Source organism: Mustela erminea, chromosome 3, assembly GCF_009829155.1.
Source record: "Mustela erminea isolate mMusErm1 chromosome 3, mMusErm1.Pri, whole genome shotgun sequence".
Taxonomy (NCBI): domain Eukaryota; kingdom Metazoa; phylum Chordata; class Mammalia; order Carnivora; family Mustelidae; genus Mustela; species Mustela erminea.
The window spans coordinates 22,328,448-22,349,721 of record NC_045616.1 but is presented as its reverse complement, the minus strand read 5'-3'; the positions used below and the strand labels follow the sequence as shown (position 1 = coordinate 22,349,721).

The following is a 21,274-nucleotide window of genomic DNA, read 5'->3' as shown; positions in this document are numbered from 1 at the left end:
CATATTACTCTAGGAGTTATGATCCTTAGACATGTCTCCCCGTGCCCCCCAGGACCCCTACTCATGCTTCCTGCCTCACTGGCCTCTTGGCTATTCTGCAAACACGCGGGACACTGCTGTTCCCTCTACCTGGAAAAGTGCTCTCCTAGACACCCATACAGGACCCTCAATCACCTTCCAGCTTTTCTCTGATATTGCCACGTCTCTTTCTCCGCCAGGCTTATTCCAGACCATCCTAGTCACAGTGGTACCTCCTCCCCATGACTATGTCCCCCATTAGAATCTTCTATTGTGTTCTAGTACTTTCTAGGATTTGACATAATTTGACAATTACTATGTTGGTCTGTTTTCCTCATCTCCATCCCACCCACTGTGTCAGCTCCATGAGGAATTTTGTTGGTCACTACAGGCCCTGCTGCTAGGAAAGTGCCTGGCATACAGTAGGCTCCCAACAATTATTTGCTGAGTAAATGAATAAAGAGGCTCAGACAAATTCAAAGAATAGTAGCAACAATTACAGATACACTAAAGTGCTCACTCTATTCATGGGAACTGTTTTAAGGGCTTCACATATAGGTAGCCTTTGAATCTCTATAACTAGTCTACGATGTAGGTAGAATTATCATTCCATTGCCATTTTAAGGAAGAAGTGAAGTCAGAGAGAGGTTAAGAAACATGTCCAACATTGCAAAGCAGAGCAATATGAAATGGTCCAGCTGAGAACCCGCCCTTTAAACAATGCCACCCTCTTTGGCAACAGAGCCTCAGAATTTTTCTATTACTAAAAGAAAAAGTAAGTCTAAATTATTTGTCAGGAACATCCAGCTTAGCCAATCAAGGAATAATCAAACTTACTCTTTATTCTACCCAACAACTGAACAGATACAAACTTATCATTGCTATGTGACCTTTAAGATTCCAAGTTAATTTCCAATTATGCATAGCTTGATCACTGTCATGGAAAGTAAAAAGCCATAGTTGCCTAGATATCTTTTTCAGCGAATGTCAGTTTTTAGCAGGTTCAAGGAAGTTAAATTAAAATGTAGAAATCATATACTAACCAAGGCTTGGTTGTCACAATGAATGTAAAACAGTAATGATTTATTTTAACAAATCTTAAAGAGAACAAGACCCGGTCACTAATGGTTTTCAACCATATCCTTATTTCTTGGGTGACAGACGTGTCTCACGAAAGTGACGTCTGGTGTTGGCAGTTTGTGTTTTTATGATATGTTAACATCGTATGTAAGAGCACTGGGTGTGGTGCATAAGCAATGAATCTTGGAACACTGAAACAATAAAATAAAATAAAATAAAATAAAATAAAATAAAATAAAATATGCCATAATGGGGAATAACAAAGCAAGAAATGTCTGAGTTTCAAAGGCCTGGCCTCATGTTCCTCTGATGTATCATTCCAGGCGTTAGCATATGTTTTACAAAGCAAATTTTCTAAGCACAGAGAAATCAATTAAAATGGAAAGCAACATGAATTTCCCTCCCATATTTGCATTCTCTGGGTAACATTATGGCCCTTTACACATTCCACATTGCTTTAGAGAGCCTTCTTTCTCCCCCATAGAAGGGGCTCCCTACAACAGATGACTTCCTTCAGGGCCAGGTCCTTGAGCTGATTCATGATTGTGTCCTTTATGGTCTTTAGCACAGGGTCCTACATGTACCAAGAATTCAATAAATCTTTCTTATTTTGTGAATTGATGTCATGCAGGAAAATGTGAAAGCAAACAAGGAAAAACGCTGTTCTGGGAAAAGTTTTAAGAAAAGCATATGCTTAATTTACAATAGGTTCTGAAAATATTTTGTCCTATGGATGATGTACTCAAGCACTTACCATCTAAAAAAAAAATAAAATGTGGGGCGCCTGGGTGGCTCAATCGGTTGAGCGTCTGCCTTTGGCTCAGGTCATGATTCCAGGGTCCTGGAGTCGAGTCCCCCTTTGAGTCCTCTATCAGGCTTCTTGCTTGGTGAGGAGCCTGTTTCTCCTTCTTCCTGCCTCTTCCCCTGCTTGTGCTCTATCTCTCTCTCTGACAAATGAATTAAAAAAAAGTCTTTAAAAAAAATATGAGAGTTAGCCTTTAGATACACGGGCATTCCATAGTGTGGCAATAGTAGTAAAGTGTGAGTGTGTGTCTGTGTGTGTGTGTAGCAGAAGGAAACTGCTGATGAACTATCCACTGGGCCCCATGACCAGCATAAAAGGCATAAAATTTTCCTTCCTGTTTTTTGGGAGTGAAGGGGCGGAAGGAGAGAGAGATTCTTAAGCAGACCCCAACCCAGCGCAGACCTGGACACAGGGCTCCATCTCATGATCCTGAGATCATGACCCTGAGATCATGACCTGAGCCTAAAGCAAGAGTTGGACACTTAACCAACTGAGCCACCCAGGCACCCCCTCTTTTTTTCCTTTTTGTAGAGGCGGGACTTGTAATCTTGACTATTAAGGAGCTGGGTTTCAAATAACTACCTGAAAATTAAAAACCAAAACAAAACACAAACAGTCATTTGTTTTGTCTCTTTTCCTGTGTTATTCTTACCTCCCCAAGATTCTCTAAGTTATTTGCAAAACCTTATTTTCATATGAGCTGTTGTTCCAGGAGAAATATCCATGATTGTGTCAAACTTTCAAAGGGCTCTGCGATATGGAGGAAAAAATTAAGAACCATTGCTGCTAGGAAGTAATTGATCTGAGAGAGAGAGAGAATAAATATAATAATATATATTTATTTATATATATTTATATATAATAAATGATATATTTATATTTATAATATAATATATAAATAAATATAATACATATCTATATATTTTACTTGGTATTTTTCTGCAGCATGAATATAGCTGGAAATTTTAGGATAAGATTTGATACTAGGCAAGAGACAAAGAAATGCCAACATATCTGTTCGCTTTTGTGTAGTACTGGAGAAGAAAATCTGTTGGAAATCATCAAATTTGCTTTCTCCAAGCAAGTATGGCATATATTACCTGAGAACCTATTTATAGTGTGCCAAACACTCTAGTAACTGACTCATTGGGCACAGGTATGTAATGTATCTCCACACACTATTCTACAAGTAAACATTTATCTCAAACACCAATTTGAAGTGTCATTTACAAAGGAAGAGGGAAGACAAAGACCATAAATATAAATTTTGCCTGAACAATGGTATCGTTTTTACCTAAAGTGGGGCTTAAAAGCCGAATTCCTTTGGAATCTGCATGTCCTTCCATCTTCAAAAACAAAAAATATATATATAGCAAATAAAGCAATATGTGTCCTGAGTTGACAGGACACCTTGTGAGCCTGCTTTGGCCATTACTTAGATATGTCCATTACCTCCTTTTAATTAATGTCACCTCTGTCTCTTAGTAAGAAGTGTTTAGTCTGGGTTCTCAGGTCTTATGGGAAATGTTAGTCTAAAGCACTTCATCCTAAGAAACTAACTTTGCTTAGAAAGAAAATATTTCTATCCGTATTATGCTGGAAAAACAAAGATTTTAGAAAAAGGTTGTTTTGTGTATCGCCTTTTTGTACGTGGGAAGAGGCATTGCCTGAAAATTGCTATCACTGAAATCAATATGAGAAATCTGTATATAAAAATACACATGACCTTGTTAGTCATCTCAAAAAGTTTGTTTCTGGTAGAGAATTCAACAAGCTTTTCTCTTCATCAGTCATCGCATAAAGCCATGAAACCCCAAACATCTCCAAAAAACGTAGCAACAATTTGGTAACATCAAAAGAAATTGTTACCGAGACAATTTGGTAACATCAAAAGAAAATAAGGTTCTCAAATTCTTTTAAATTCATTTAAAGCAGATGTACACAATACTAGATATCACCAAATACCCATTTTAGCTGTTCCTTTATTTGCTGTTGTCATATAAAAATGCTAAGTAATGCTGTCATTAACATTTTTTTTGAATACTAAATAGGTCAAAAGTAATCCTGTAGCACCTATTTATTTGGACAACGCAAATTTCAAGGTCTAACTGACTCATTAATTCTGCCTTGAGACTGATGTCCAAAACTCTGAGTGTAACCCAGGGAAAACAATGACTATTACCACAAAATAATAATAAACCACAAAACAAAATTTAAAAGATTAGCCTCATATAAAATTTAAAAAAGAGTGTCTGGTATATGAATAGATAAAGAAGATGTGGCATACACAGGTAATGGAATATTACTCAGCCATAAAAAGGATGAAACCTTGACATTTGCAAGGACATGGATAGAGCTAGAGAGTATAAGGCTAAGTGAAATGTCAGTTATAGCAAAACAAATACCATATGATTTCACTCACATGTGGAATTTAAGAAACAGAATAGGGGCGCCTGGGTGGCTCAGTGGGTTAAAGCCTCTGCCTTCGGCTCAGGTCATGATCCCAGGGTTCTGGGATTGAGCCTTGCACTGGGCTCTCTGCTCAGCAGGGAGCCTGCTTCCCTCTCTCTCTCTGCCTGCCTCTCTGCCTACTTGTGACCTCTGTCTGTCAAATAAATAAATAAAACCTTAAAAAAAAAAAGGTTAAAAAAATAAAAGAAACAGAACAAACAAATGAAGAATATAAACAGAAGAGACAAACAAGAGAATAGACTCTTTCAATACAGAGAACTGGTGGTGGCCAGAGGGGAGGAGGGTGGCAGGATGGAAGAAATAGATCAAGGGGATTAAGAGTTCACTTATCCTGATCAACACTGAGAAAGGTACAGAATTGTGAATAATTATATTGACCATCTGACATGGATATAACACTGTATGTTAATCATACTTAAGAAAAAAAAAAAGAAACTGTCCACAGATACTGCTGCTGGGAGTAAAAATTTGTATAAACTCCCTGAAAGACTGTTAATATGAATCAAAAACTCTAAAACTCCTACTCTTGACTTCTAAGAAAATGTAAACAACAAAACAAGTTAAGAAAAGTCACAGAACTGAGTGATTCAATTCCTGGACTCTAGTACTAAAATGTCTGGCATCAAAGACTTACTTCACTTACAAGTCAAGTGACCTTGGGCAAGTGACTTATCTCCAGCCTCTGTCTTCTTATCTGTAAAACTGTATAACAATATTATCTTTCTCATATGTGTGTTTTGGGCATCAGAAGATTTAATACAAACAAATATACTTAGTGAGTACAAGGCAGACAGTAAAAATCTCTTTTAGCTATTCTTATTGCCAGAGCTACTCTAAAAGTTTTTGTGATACTTAACAGCCACAGAAATTTATAAATTAATAGAATGTCCAACATTAGGGGAACATATAGCAGATCTACATAATCCTTATGATCTACTCCTCAACAAAAGAGAAAATATCCCTGCATATAGTTTCATAATTTTATATGACTTGACCCATGTTAAAAATATGCATACAAAAGGATCCAAAGGAAACACAGCAAAATGTCCAATGTATCTACTTCCGTTGGGCATTCAGGATAATTTTAATTTTCTCTTATATAATTTTTAGATTTTTCCAAGCTTTCTCTAGTATTCATATATTCTATTACTTCTGAAATCAGAAAGGAAAAAAAAAAAAAGGAAATGAGTTCTTTAAAAAACTAATACCCATGGGTGTGGGTTTGGGGGAGGATTGATTAAGTAGAACATGGAGGATTTTTAGGACAATAAATATACCCTGTAAGATACCATGATGATGGATACATGTCCTCATGCATTTTCCCAAACCTGTAGAATGTATAACACTAACAGTGAGCCATATTATCAACTATGGATTTGGGGGGATTACAATATATCAATATAGACTCATCAGTTGGAATAAATGTACCACTCTGGTGGGAAATGTTGATAATGCGGGGGGTGGGGCGTAGAGCATGTGTGGAGATAGAAGGTATTTGGGAAATCTCTGTGCCTTCACTTCAATGTTTCTGTGAACCTAAATCTGCTCTAAAAAAAAAAAAAATCTTAGAAAATGAATTAAAATGAATTAAAAAAATTTTTAGAGGAAAAAAGTACTATTTGTTGTTTGCTCATCTTTTATTTTTAGCTTAACATCAGTTATGCACATTTTAATCAGAACTGAATCAGCAGCCTACCGGAATTTTACCCCTCTAATTCTCAAAAATTGCCCAAGAAATTATCCAGGAACTAGATCTACAGAAGGATCTGTGGTTTAATTTGTTTGGGAAAATATGTTTTACTCAAACTTATATTACTCTCTTGCTGCATTTTGATTTACATACCTGAGATCCTTAGAGAAGTAAGGGTGGAAAAACTTAATCCAGGTAACAATGAAACCTAGTTTCATTGGTTTTATTATATATTTACTTCACTATTGGCTAAGGCACATTATCTATTTATTACCTTAAGGCTTTTTGAATTCCCTATCAGCTAATTCCTTGAGTCTTGAATGATTTTAATGCATTGAAAACAGAGACAGTGAAAGATGGTTTCTGGTTATCTTTATTTTCTCAGAACCATTCTGCTCCTTCACTAACATGCTAAGCCATCATGCTTAGGACAAGAAAAATTTCAAAAACATTTTGGCATTTGGTAAATATCCTTGAGTTTGAGGATGCAGACTGTTGTATAAAGTAGCAAAAGTACAGCTATTGCAACGATTGAATGAACTGTGAAATTTCATTCATTCCCGACTTTAGAACTTGGGAAATACTCCAGAGATCATTCTCTGTAATTTGTTCTAGTAATGAATTTTATATGCATGGACTTATTCACCAAAGAATACTTGGTAGGATTTCCTAAAGCAAGAAACTACAGAACTTCACTCAGCAAAGCCATTTAAAAAGCAGAAAACATTTAAAAACAGAAACATTTTGCAGTTAATTGTTAATTCTATGACTTCTGTTTTCATAAGTCCCCAAATGGATCATTTCTAGTGGATTTTCAAACTTCTCAAAATTAAACTTTTTTTAAATATTTTATTTATATATTTGAGAGGGAGAATGAGAGAGAGAGAGAGTGCATGAGAAGGGGGGAGGGTCAGAGGGAGAAGCAGACTCCCCGCTGAGCAGGGAACCCAATGACCTGGGTCAAAGGCAGTCCCTTAAGCAAATGAGCCACCCAGGTGCCCCTCAAAATTAAACTTAAGTTTAATTTATTTCCCTGTATGACCTCATATGGAAGATCATGGGTGTTTACCAATCTACAGGCACAGTACTGACCTAACTTGCCACCTAAGGAGTCTGACCACTGAGTTGGTCTCGGGCACAGAAAGAATAATTTATCTTAACTGGGTCCTCTCTGAGAGACATATGTATTCACAAAGCTTAGCAATAAATAAATAAATTTTATATAGACATATAATTTTATACATAGATATACACACACATATACAGATACATGTAATTATATGTATCAAATATTTTAAATTTAATAAATTAAATTTATTAAACAAATAAATAATATATGCATATATTCAACCCATTAGCAGTGTTTACTTCAAGTTGTAAAATGAAACACTACAAACATGTTCAAAGTTATAATCAGTCAAAACTAAAAGAGAATATAGCTAGAGCAGCAATGAATTTTGTTCCCAAATCAAAGGCTCTTTACTACATATTCCAGTCTCTGTCTAACCAATAAGATCTGTGATACCATATTAAAACTAACATTTGAGGCAAAACAGTTCACCAGCGAGATCTTCCTAAAAGAACAGGTACATTGGTACCCAAAGATATCAGATTATTTGACAACTATTTTTAAAGAGTAATGACTCTTTTTTCTACATTTCTTAATAATAATAATAAAAAAGATATACTCACATCTAATAAGCCAGTAATGGCTAATTTCATCCCTAAAACTCTAGAGTTTCATCCCAATTTTTTTTATGTGCAGAAAAAAGCATCATGGAATAATACTGTATTATTATTGTATGTAACAATGCTATTTCCTGTTAATTTCTTCCCCTCTCTACTCTTCCAATAAAACCCACATCTCAAAGATCTAAAATCTTCTTTTTGACTATTCATCCCCCCAAGGATTTATCCTTCATGAGAAACTCCAATATTCAGTTGTAGGACTCGGATATGTGAGGCACTGATTCACTTGTATTAATCATGACAATCTAAGTAAATTGTAAGTTCCTTAAAATTCTTACCTTACCATCATTTTTAAGCTGCTTCTTTTTTCACCAAAGGCTGACTATCTTACTAAGTACATGGCAAATGTCACCGGATAAATCTACATACACTAATTCTTTTTTTTTTTTTTTTAAAGATTTTATTTATTTATTTGACAGAGAGAAATCACAAGTAGTCGGAGAGGCAGGCAGAGAGAGAGAGAGGAGGAAGCAGGCTCCCTGGGGAGCAGACAGCCCCATGCGGGACTCGATCCCAGGACCCTGAGACCATGACCTGAGCCGAAGGCAGCGGCTTAACCCACTGAGCCACCCAGGCGCCGTCAGAGTGGCCACTAAGAAGAATGCCTTTTCACACTATTGATGTTCAAAGACAGGAAAAATGCATCCCAAGCTACTGCTTTGAGTTCACTGGGACCAGAATCTACAACTTGCTCATTTTGGTAGTCATACAAAGATAATATAGTACTTGGCACATTGTAGGCACTGAATAAATATGTTGAATTATACTTCAGGATTTTCCATTATACTACAGAAGATCAAAAGACCCTTATTATTTCTGAAAAGTCATGTTATTTAAGATTTTACTATTTGCTGAGGATAGAATAAAACTGCCCTTAGACTTTGCAAAAATGCTGTTCATCATCTTCCAATATATAATCCAATTGTGAATGATGAAGCAGTGGATAAGTAAATAGCTAATCATAACTCAGTATAATGCGGAGTTTTGTTCTAATTAGTACAATGTTTCTAGCAGCTATTATTATGTTCGAATCTACTCCAATACCTGAATATTCTGATGACTCAAGTCCAGAAAACTTCTAAAAAGAAAAAGCCATTTTGAAATAACCTCAAAGGTCTAAAGCTGTTGGTGCAGAATTTATGCAAAAAAAAATATTCAAAAAAGGATATTGCATTTTAGAATAGAAGAAGCAAAAAAGAAAAACAAATACCATACAGTGACTAACATAGTGATCTAGTCATAATCAGCTTTTAAAAAATTTCTAATTTCTGCTCCAAGTTAATAAGAACTGTCTGCTAATTTATGTCAAGATATGGCATGGCCTAAGGGCACAGCATTGCCAATAAAGGAATTAGAATTCTAAGTATAACAGTTTATGTTTTTAATACATAGCAGTGGCAAGCTGACAGAATACTGAATGTAACAATTGAGGAAGAGTGAGGTTCAGAGCTGCAAGTCATAGCTACAGAGACCAACAAGTTCTGTGATTTTACAAAGTTTTAAGTTACCCCTCCATTCAAAACTCCATCAAAGGCATGTTCAATCACATGTGCAGTACTATCTTAAAAAGATAAATGCTGGACAACTGCAAGATGTCATAAGTTAAACATGCCCTATAAATACTTTTCTCAAAATAACTATCATTCACATTATATAAAAGGCCAGAGTTCTGAGATTTGGCCTTAGTAGACACAACTCCATGTGCAAACCCAGGACAATGATAGCCTCAAGAAAGTAATTAGCAACAGCATCACAGCCTTTATCATTCATAAATTTCACTCTCAGGGTAAGATTTTTCCACAAACAGGGCCTGGCAGCCAATCAAAGATCCCAAAGCATTTAAGTCAAAATTTTATCTCTCAATCTGTCCAGAAGATAGATCCTTTCATTTACTTGATTGTACATTATTTACGTTTCCCCATACGTTTTGTAAATGACCGGTTTTTGTTTTTGCCCTTAGGGAAGGCTCAGAAAATAGAAAAGGTGAGAGATCTGCATATTTCCTGACTGACCTCTTCATGATTCTAATGAAGAGCCCTAGGGGAGGTTAAAAGTTTTTACCCTATATCTACCTAGTCTCCAGATGTCTACAAGATAATGAGCCCCAGCAGAACCAGGACTCTGCAGTTTCTCCTTATTTATTCTGTCTAAAATAGACAGTGGAGTGACACATCATAATATAAGGAAGTATGTGCCCACAGAGGCAGAGTTTTGACTGCCTTTCTCTTAATTTCAGCCTCTTCCCCAAGACAACAAACACCTTACTTTGCTGATGTAGGCTTCCCACATCCCCCACCGGTAGAAACCTCAACTACTATAAAGCACAGTTCTGCCAAGGGGAGCAAGCCCAAATTTGCTCATTTTTTAAAACGCCATAATGTTTCAGATGGAAACACAGCCTGCCAAAGATGTCAAATAAAAGAATAACAAAGAAGAAACGAACAGCATCTTTAGACTTGAATTGCAATGCATAGCCTCGCCATCTGTCAACCAGTTGTGAAGCAATGATCCCACGGATGCCCTGTGCTCACGGACAAGTTAGATCCTTGCACCCATCATCTGTGTCAGTCCCCACTCTCAGGACCTCAGTGGTAATTACGTTCTGTCTCTGGAACAACCTGCAAAAAGGGCATGAGCCACTGGCAAACCCAACCCTGCCATTTTTACAGGTTTGCATTTGGTAACAAATGCGGAGCTGGGTTCCTAGAGGGGATAGGAAATCCGGGGAGTAGGGGAGTTGGTCTGGGGAAGGTGGGGGTGGAAAGGGGACCCTTTCTTAGCGTTTGTATGGGAAACTGGACAGAGGAGGGTCATCTCCAGAGGCCAGGCGGCCAATCCACCCCCCAGTCTCCTCCCCCTTGGCCTCAGAAAACAGGAATACAATTTTGGACCTCGAGTATGTACCACTCCTTCCCTTCCCCGCCGCGGCCACCACCTTAGAAGTTACAGGCTTCGCTCTCGCACAACTGCGGGTGCGGACTCCCTGACCGAGAGCCAAACCAGCCAGCCTTCGCGAGCGGGAACCGCGGGCTCTCGGACTCCGCCACCAGCTCCGCGACGCCACCCGCTGCCGGCGGGGCAGGCTCGCGGGAGACCCCACCTCTCCCACCCGGCCCTCCTCGCCCCCACCCCCGCCGCCGGGAGCAGCAGCCTGACTTACGCAGCCTCAACCCCGGCACCGCCTTGGCTTCCTTGGATCCCAATCACAGGGGTAGGGGTGGGAGGGCACACGTGGAACGAGGGTCAGGGTGAGGGGAGGGGGGAGCGGGAAAGAACGAGACAGTCCGGTTCCCAAGAGCCAGGACGCAAGTGGCAAGACCCTGCTGCACGCCCACCACACACCCGAACACGCTCACCGACGCGCCCCAGGTTCAATGCCAAGTGTCTACAAGATGGGAGGCAGGAAGGAGGTGGGGTGGAGGGAAGGCCCGGAGTTACTGGGAGCGGCATTCGGAGAGCTGAGGATGCTTCAGGAACTGCCAAAGTGAGAAAGTCCCAGACCCCCACCGTCTCCATCCCCAAGTCTCGGCTCCCCTGCCTGCCGCCCGGGTCTTCTTCTTTCTAGCCGGGCTCCAGAGGCGGGGAGGGGAGTCGGAGCCAAGCTTCCCCTGGGCTGCCCTCCCCGGCCTGGCCCAGGGCCCGGAACCCGGCCCCCCTCCAGCCCGGGCTTGGGGAGATTGCCAGGCAAGGAGCGACTTGCCAAAGGACTCTGGGGAAGCAAGAGGGCACGACAGGAGCATTTTGCACGCTCTGGCCCGGCTGCTCATTTCTTCCTCTGTCGACACACCCCCAGTGTGCCCCCTTCCCGGACATTACACGCACACACAAACCGAGACACGCACGCGTTCGCCCTTCCCACCGTCCCAGGTCCATCGATTAAAACACTAGTTGATTTCCTCCTGATTAAAAAGAAAAAAAAAAAAAGTGCAACAACTGTTCTCCGGAGTCGCCCGAGCAAAGAAAGTCCGTCTGCGGGCGTCTTTCTATAGTTTTCCAGGAGTTAAGAAAACGGGCGGTCTCCAGTGAAAACGGGACCGGAAACCCGAGGGGGCGAAAGGTGACGAACCCCTTCCCCACCCCCGCGCCTCTCACCTCCTTAAGTTCCTTGGCCACGTCCTTCAGGTCGCCCAGGACTAATTCCAGGTCCTCCACGATGATCTTGATCTGCTCCTTCACCTTGGTTTTGGAGGCTGCCGGCGGTCCCTCGGCTGGAGAGGACGAGGAGGGGGTCCCCTTGGACTTGGCTGACATTCTCTGGGGGCAGGCGAGGCAGGTCAGCACTGGCGGGCGAGCGGAGGCTGCTGCGCGCCCCCGTCTCTGGCGCTGCTGCGGCCGCCGCGATCCCCCCACATCCTGGACGCTCCTTGGGCAGCGGCGGGTGGCTGCGCTCGGCGCTCGGCAGGGCGGCCGCACCGTGGTGCTGCCATCAACTCCCCGAGACGCGGCGCTCGGCGCGGGGCTGCAGACGGGCGAGCAGCGCGCCTGCGCCTCCTCCCGCCGCCGCCCGCCGCTCTCGCGCACACACGCGCTCGCTCCCCGCCCGCCGCGCCCGGGGCTGCCAGCTGCAGTCCCCGCCGCCCGGCCCTCCGGGAGCCCTGGCCCCGCACCTGGGCGCCCGCGCGCTCCGCGCCCTGCCCAACCCCGGCCTCGAACCTGAGCTGCCCTCGTCTCCGCAGCCCGAGGTGGGCTTTCTCACGGCTAGCCCCGCTGGCTTCCTTCTCGCCCGCGGGCAGAGCCATGGAGCCCCGGCACACTTTGTGACAACATGCAGAGAACCACAGTAGGGCCGGCAGTTGGATTTGGGGGCGGGGGGGAGGGGGTAGAAAAGCTACCCTAGGTGTTTACCCAGGACCAGAGTGTGTTCCGAAGGCCTCCAGTCACTCTCCTGGTGACCTGCGAGTTTAAGGGAGGTGTGCCTACTTCTGCATGAGAGAGGGAGAGATGTGCATAAGTGATGAGCCCTCTCCCCCTGGAATAATGAAATTCAACCAATACTCTTGAAAGAGTTTGCCTAATCCTGCTGATTCCACAAAACTAACAGCGGATTTATTAATTTCAAGTCTTCACACCAAAAATTCCCCGGGGAGACTGTCTGAGTCATCTTGGCTGTACTTATCTGGGACAGCTCCTCTTTTCTTTTTTCTTTTTTTTTTTTTAACTGTTTTCGTGACCTGTGCCCCTGTGTGTTTTGAGTGAGGCGGGGAGGGAATAAGCTGTCCGCATCTCTTCTTAGGGGAGTTGAATAAGAAGAGTGCCTACAACTTTTCTTTTTTTTTTTTCATCAGTTTTTTTTTTTTTAAATCTCCATTTCAAGCATTTTGCTACTAAATAGGAAATAACTTTCTGACTGTTCTGTCAAAAGGACCCAGGGAGGGGAGTTAATAGGAAGCCTTCAGTTTCATTCTCAGTAGGTGGCTCCCATTCTCATTAGCTAAAGTTTTAATTTCCTTAGTAAAAAACCCATGGGCTATTAGCTACTGACCTGGCAGGAAGGCTGTACTTTATTGTCTTCAGCACACACTACTCCAAATCATTATTTTAATAGGCTTCCCCTCTTCGTCATGCCTTCCCAGGGCCCTTGCTTCTTCCTTCTCACACCCCAGGTGGCTCCAACAAGCTTCTAGAGTTGAAGAAAATCTTGACAGTTCTTCTGAGTTTCTTAAGCCCACCAAGGTCAGTCAGTCTTAATTCTGAACAATTTATCTTGACAAAATCACTGGAAGTCATATATGAAATATAAAAAAAAAAAGAGGCAACAGAAGAAAACAGAAATTTAGATATGGTGTCAAAACAGTAACAGCATTGAAAAATACATTGAAAAATCAGGGGACAAAGAAGAAAGCAGAAGCTACCAGGGAACAATTAAAATAAAGAAAGAATAAAGAAACCAATGTGCAGTAAGCAAATTGGAGAGGAGAAAAAAAGAAGAAATACTTAAAAGTGTTAAATAAGTAATATGTTTAAGGTTTCTGAGTTGGGGAAAATAGATTTGTTTTTTCTAAATTCCTTTACTTCTGCAGGTTCTTTATATTATGTAGATATAACAGTCAAAATAATTATATCAGCTTTACAAACTATCCCACTGAAAATTTCTAATTTATATTGAGACTATTATTTCATATGTGAATAAAGATAAATGGTCAGAAATCGCAGGAGACTATATGAGGAAAAAAGAAAAAGTGCTTTTCCTCTAGATTGGAATGTTTGACTCTCAGTAGTAGGCAAGTAAATCCAAAAGTCCCCCAAACTCAAAGAATAATGATTTTAGGCAAGAATATTGGAGGAGAAGAAAGGAAGTGGTATTTTCCCTCCCACTGACAAAATAATACTCTTGTTATGTAAGAATATATCCATGCTACTCTGAATCACCTTCACTAAAGATATGAAAAAAAAATCTGTTGTCCTATGATATCCATTGCTATTAATGAACAAAACTATTCTGGCTCAGAACTGAATCATAATTATTGCTCTGAAACACACCATTCACACCCATATCAGTTTATTCTTAAATAATGGCGGCCCTCTATTTATGTCTATATTGGAACACAGCATGGAGTGAAGTGAAAGGGGAAAAGTTAAAACTGACTTCCAAACCCAAACGAAAAAGCTTATAGGACCCAAGCAGTTGTGGCTACCACTATCTTCCAGTTATTAAGCAGGTATGGGTAAAATATTTCTAAAGAAGAAACTTTTACATAGCTAAAAAATACTGAGGGAAAGAAAGCAGAAGAAAATGACATACACACAAGAAGGACACAAACATATTTATATATAAATATATTTTCTGTGTGTGTGTGTATTCTATTTACTTTCTACTTTTTTATTTTTAACCCTTATAGAAAAAAAAATCATTCATTGCTTTGGCCCATCCTGGACTGTCAAAGTTTCATATATGATGTTTTAAAGCCAAATTACAGAGACCACAGAGCAGAAGTGACACATAGTAAAATTTCTGACAAATCTGTCCATAAATTTGTTTATGTATAAGCACTAGCTACAAATGGGTACATACTCAAACCCCATCACTTATAAATGTAGACACAAAAACATACTTCTAAAAAAACGTAAGGTCTTATTCACAGAAGTGATTGTACACCCAGCATTTTATTCTGTGTCTTTATGTTTTCTGAGATTTGCAGCAAGAAGGATTGGATAATTATAGGAGATCATCTAGTGGTTGTTTTTTTAGTTACAAGCACTTATCAGTATTCTTGGGCGCGCCCGTGTGTGTGTGTGTGTGTGTGTGTGTGTGTGTGTAATCTATTGCTTGATCCCTAATAATTGATGTGCAGGAAATGTTATGACACTGACATAATTCTGAATTCATTAGGAGTTCAAGAATATTCCCAAAATACTTTGTCCCATTTTGGTGCAGTGGCCCTTACTGATTTATTACCTTAACAATGCTCATTTATTCTCAAAGAACAGATGATAGGCATCACATAACATCACTCCTAATGAGACTTCTGGTTTTCTTTTTTTTTTTTCTTTCATATGAATTTATTTTTGTTTGTAAAATCTAATAAAGTTATTAGAGATCTTTGAAAAGATGAAGGAACTAGAACTAGAACTAGAACTCCGTGTTGACCCATACTTCTGGAGTGGTCTCTATTTATCTGGAGAAGAGTCTTCTTCTTTTCAACTGCTTTTGGCATGACCTCTAGCTTCTACTGATAAACGCACATTGGTTTACAAAATGTGATCTGAGAATATAAGTGGAAGTTTTCTACAAAGAACCGTGTCTCTTGCAAGACACTTGCTCAATAAATACCAGAGAAGAAAATAAAATACTGAATGAAGTGTTGTCTGTCTTGATGTGTTTTGAGATTAATTTAATTCAACAAATACTTTTTAAATGGCTGCTCTAGGCAAGAATCCACACTACGGAGGAGCAACTAGGTTTAGCCAGACATAGTCCTAGTAGGAACAATTAGGTAATTCCACACAGGACTCAAATATAAAAACTGAGATTACCTCAGAGTATCTCATCTTGCCCTGTTTCTCAACTGTGATCAGTTAATTTCACTTGATCTCTGAAGTCATTATATAGTTGGCTTTTGTTTTGTTTTTATGTTTTTTACTTTTTATCCATGTGACAGAAACTGAACTTTGCCTAACGCAACAAAGGAAATTGTTTCAGAGCCAAACCAAAGAAAGGTTAAAGACAGGAATATCTTCACCTAGGATTGCAGCCAGAAATTCTAAGATCATTGGCACTACTTCTTTCTGTCCTTGTATCCCTCCGCCTTTTTGTGGATTGTTACTTTCTCTTAAGCTTATTTCTACATAAGGTTAAAATGGGGTCCCTGGGAAATCCAGGCTCCCATCTTCACAACGTGGCAACTAGAAAAGAAAAAGACCATCACAGCAAGCTTCCGGGAGAAGACTCTGACAGGGCTAGCGCAGGGTATGGACACCTCAGCCCATTGACATTACCGGGTACGGTGTAAAGCTAAGAGCAGGGTTGTGCCATTCTTACAGAAAAGGCATGCATTTGTATACTTATTACTGATTTTCCAGCAGGTGGCAGTAAAACAAGTTATTCCACCAAAGCCTGTCTAGTATGATAATTTTCTTACACAGAAGTAAAGTGTTTTGGGGGCACCTGGGTGGTGATACAGTGGGTGAAGTGCTTGCCTTGGGCTCAAGTTATGATCCCAGGGTCCGGGGATCCAGCCCAGCACTGGGCTCCCTGATCAGCATGGAATCTGCTTGAGATTCTCATTCTCTCTCTCTCTCTCTCCCCCCCTCTTCCGCTCCCTCTCATAAATAAGTAAACTGTTTTTAAAAAAATAATAATAAAAAAGAAGTAAAGTGTTTTCAAGAAGCAAAATCATTTACAGATTCACAGAAAGACACCGTAGGAGTTAGCAAGGCGTGGGTGAGGAAACTGGGGTGAGGATGTTTAATGACTGGCCCAACTTGGATCAAGTTGCCTGCACCGGTGCCCTGTTTCACCACCAAAAGAGGAGACGTGCCCCTGGGAATATAAAAACAATAGGTACCCCCCATATAGACCTCAACGGGATCACATAACTTCTTTCTGACACTTAGAGATTAATATCTTTTCATCGTTCTTGCTTCTGGAAGCCAGCTTCACTCAAGTCTGCCTTTGGGCATTCGGTTTACTCATACCAAGAACCCTTCATCCAGCCCCATCTCAGGGTTCCAGCCTGGAAGACCTCAGCGGCCCAGAGCTGCTCAGCTGCCCCAGAACACGTGCAAGCAATCCTGACACAATTATTCCCTTTACCCGTTTTTAGGAATTTCCACTCATCCTGAATCCCTGGGACCGGTGCCTGACATCCCATTCTGCCTCTCAGCTTCAAACTTCTGGGCCAAGTGAAGAGAGAACCTGAGACTATCGGTAGTCTGGGACTCTTACAGATGTGCCAAAGAGGTGTTTTTAAAACTTGGCCACCTGCCACTGTGCACCATTAACAGCTTAGCCACCCCTTTCCCTAGAAGGTGATTCAACTACAACCAACACAAACTTGATCATTGCATAGAAAACAATACACCGTACTAGCCCCAAGATCATTGAAAATTCTACTCCATCGTTCATGCACCCAATTAATTTTCATAAGTACTTGGTGATAGCTACTGCTGTACATTTCAGGGTCCTTAGTTTTTTGTCTTAGTTTTTGCTCCCCCCACCCCAAGAAAGCAAGTGAGAGTGAGCTGGGAGGAATTACTGGTTTTCATAAAATCAAGGTGGACAGAGAAGTTGGCAGCTGCTGTACCCCTCCCTCTATTTATGGAATATTCTGGCCTTCAGGAAAATAAAGCGGGGTCCTTCCAGGTACAAGATGGTCAGCAAGGTCATCCACTGTGTATGGCCAGTTAGAATATGAAGTTTTAGCTCCTCATCTGAAAATTGACATGGGATGACCCAGCTCTGCAAAGAGTCTAGGCATTCTGCATAATGCTGAGTATAAGGACTTAGACACCCTGCCAATCTGAGCTAGTGGACCTTGATACAATAATTGGGGTCCATAAAGAAGCTACTACTCTAATCGGCATGCTGCTTGTACTTTTTAATCCCATTTGCTTAGTGCAAGTCCATGAGCTTTGGCCCAAGCCTCAACTCAAGCTTCAAATAATATTGTTGTATATTGAATGTTTGTGTCCCCAATGCATTCCTAAGCTGAAGGCTCACCCCCCAGTGTGATGGTGTTTGGAGATGGGGCCTTTAGGAGGTAGCTAGACTTAAATTAGTTCGTGAAAGTGGGGCCTCAGAATAACATTACTGGCTTTATTTTTTTTTTAAGATTTTATTTATTTATTCTGGGGGGCAGGGAGAAATAGCATGGGGGGGAGGGGGAGAAACTCAAGCAGACTCTGCTCTGAGCATGGAGCCCGACAAGGGGCTCAATCCCACCACTGTGAGATCATGACCTGAGCCAAAGGCAAGAATCAGCCTCTTAACCCACTGTGCCACCAAGGTGCCCCGGAATTAGTGGCTTTATAAGGAGGGGAAGAGAAAGAGGTCTCCTTTAGGAGTGTGCACCAAGGAAAGGCCATGTGAGGCCACCGTGGGAAGACAGACATCTGCAAGCCAGGGAGCGAGTCCTCCCTAGGAACTGAATTGGCCGCCACCCTGATTTTGGATTTCCTCACTTCCAAAACTGTGAGAAAAGAAGTATCAGTTCTTTAAGTCACTTAGCTTATAGTATTTTGTTATGGAAGCTCAGATGAAGATATATTTTGTTTTGTTTAGTTTTTCCAGCTTTAGTGAGATATGCAACATATAACGCTATGTAAGTTTAGGACATACAGTGTGGTGGTTTGAAAGATGTCGTAAAACAAAGGCCACTGACCACCTTCATCCTGTCTCATGATTACTATTTCTTTCTTGCAGTGAAAACATTTACAACTTCTCTTTGGGAAACTTTCAAGAGTGTAATACAGTGTCGTGAGCTACAGTCTCTACGCCGCACCATTACATCCCCAGAACTTGCTCATCTTATAACGGAAAGTCGGCACCCTTTCCCCAACATCTCCCCTTTTTCACCATGCCCCACCACTAGTAACCACCACTCCTGTCTCTTTCTACAGGTTCAGCCGTTAAAGGTTCCACATTTAATTGATACCACATAGTTTCTGTCTTTGTCTGACTTAGTTCAGGATTGACCCAACTTGTCACAAATGGTAGCATTTGATTCTTTGTCATGGCTGAATAAAACTCCACTGAGAGAGAGAAAGAGAGAGAGAGAGAGACATCTTCTTTACTCATTTGTTTGTTGAATAACACTTGGGTTGTTTCCATATCTTAGCTATGGTAAATATGGGAGAGTGTGGATAAGTCTTTGAAATCCTGATTTCATTTCCTTTGGATATATTTCCAGAAATGGGATAACTGAGTCAAATCATAGTTGAAGACGGATGTTGATACTGAGAAGGAGGGCAGAGCTGGAAAAAAAATATGTAAAAATGTGAAAGCAGCTTTGGAGCTGGGTGACGGGAGGAGGCTAGAGGGGTTTTGAGGTTCATGTTAGAATTGCGGATATTAGGGCGATTCTGGTGGGAATCGAGAAAGAAGAGAATTAAAAAGCAAGGCTCCATCCTCTTAGAGAGTGTACAATATTCGTGCACAGCATGTTTATGGAAATACGGACATGATGGGTCATTCTGGCGAGTCTCAGAACATCGTAATGGAAACTGGAGGAGGGGCAGCTAGGTGGCTCAGTCAGTTATCCGACCCAGGTATGAGCCCATGGTTCTGGGATCAAGTCCCACATCGGACTCCCTGCTCAGCGGGGAGCCTGTTTCTCCCTCTCCCTTTGCCCCTAGCTCTGCTTGTGCTCACGTTATTTTTCTCACTCTCATTCTCAAATAAATAAATAAAATCTTAAAAAAAATAAAAAAGGAAACTAGGAAAGGCAATCCTTGTTATAAAGGGGCAAAGGACTTCTTTGAATCCTTTTGGTAATCTTCCTATTTTGTAGAGGGAGAATTTAGGAGCGATGCAAGTGGATATTTAATAGAGGAGATTTTTAAGCAAAACATCAAAGGAACAGTTGCTTCCTCCTGGTTGCTTACAGTGTAACGCAAGGAGAGAGAGATGAACTGAAGGAGGAATTATTCGGTAAAAAGGAACCGGGACTTAAACATTAAGAAAACTATAAGCTTGACCATTTTGCAAAAATAAATAATAAATAAGCACATTCCAAAGAAAACACCAAAGGTACAGCTAGGCTTATATAAATTGAACACACCCACTTTGAACTGAAAGGGATGGAGATGGGACGAAGTAAAGGAAGTCTGTCTGACTTGTGAGATCCTATAGGATTGGGTCATAGCATTATTAGGGTATGAACTTGTACTCTCCTCCCAGAAAGGGGAAGAAGGACCAAAGGCAACTCAGAATTCATCCGGGGCACCATCTTGGTTTTAACAGACTGGATAGGGTTCAACCAAAGACTTGGGGATGAGTCCCTCTCACAAAGCCAGAGGGCCAGGCAGCCCATGGCCTTAGGGGTGTCATGCCCCCCAGCGGAGCCACAGAGGTGGGATGACTGCCCCTGCAGGCCTCTAGGGCGGAGCACTGAACCAAAAAGGATTGGTATATTGTCGAGCTTTAACATCTGATGAAATTTGCCCTACTAGATATGGAACTTGCTGAGGACCCATCCCCATTTCCTTGTATTCCTCCCTTTTGGAATAGGAATGTCCGTCCTATGGCTGTCCCACCACCAAATGTTGGAAGCACAGTAACCATGTGTCTGGTTTCAAAAAGTTCACATCTAAAGAGCAGTTCTGCTTCAGGATGAATTATGCATCCGGTTTCACCCATACCTGATTCCGATGATACTGGAATAAGACTTTGGACTTGAGTCTGTAGGGCTAATCCTGGGACAAGTTAAGATTTGGGGGGCTGCTGGGATGGAATGAATGTGTTTTGCATGTGAGGAGATCAATCTGGGGGGCCTGAAGCCCAGTGTTATTGACTCAATGTTTGTTGTTCCCTCAAAATTTCCTATGTTTGAACCCTAAGCCCAGTGTTATTTGGAGATGGGGGCCTTTGGGAGGTAACTGGGGTTACCTGCGGTCATGAGAAAGGGCCTTCATGATAGGATTAGGGACCGCCCTTTAAGAAGAAGCCCTCTCTCAATACTTCTCTGTCTCTCACCCTTCCCTGCTTCCCCTTCCCCTCACCTCCTTACCTCCCTCTGTCTTTCTCTGCCTCTCTCTGCAGAGGCACCAAGGACAGGCCCTTTCTTGTCAGGAAGCGGCAGGAAGGCAGCCAGGCATCTGCAAGCCAAGAAGAGAATTCTCACTAGGAGCCAAATCTGCTGGCATCCCAATCTCCAACTTGTCAACCTCCAAAACTACAAGAAAATAAATCTCCGTTGTTTAAGCCATCCAGCCTCTGGTATGTTGTGATGGCAGGGAGAGCTCTCTGAGATGGGTATTACCCACCTAGGAGGAGTTATGTAATTACATGAAGAGGGTGTCAT

The 21,274-nt window shown here is 41.4% G+C and overlaps 1 protein-coding gene across 8 annotated transcripts in view; it reads right to left on the bottom strand.

Annotated features, from left to right (window-relative positions):
* Positions 1-13,314, bottom strand: part of PRR16 (proline rich 16) — a 309,827-nt gene extending 296,513 nt beyond the window's left edge. For 2 of the 8 annotated variants that reach the window (XM_032335435.1, XM_032335434.1), the window contains exon 1: positions 11,907-12,319. In XM_032335435.1, coding sequence (XP_032191326.1) covers positions 11,907-12,065 — 159 coding nt within the window. In that variant the 5' untranslated portion in view covers positions 12,066-12,319. Of the gene's footprint in view, positions 1-10,974; positions 11,879-11,906; positions 12,320-12,467; positions 12,617-12,659; positions 12,809-13,296 lie in introns of those variants that run through there. The other 6 variants (XM_032335436.1, XM_032335441.1, XM_032335437.1 and 3 more) reach the window with 6 other exon arrangements.
* Between the last annotated feature and the right edge of the window lie 7,960 nt (positions 13,315-21,274).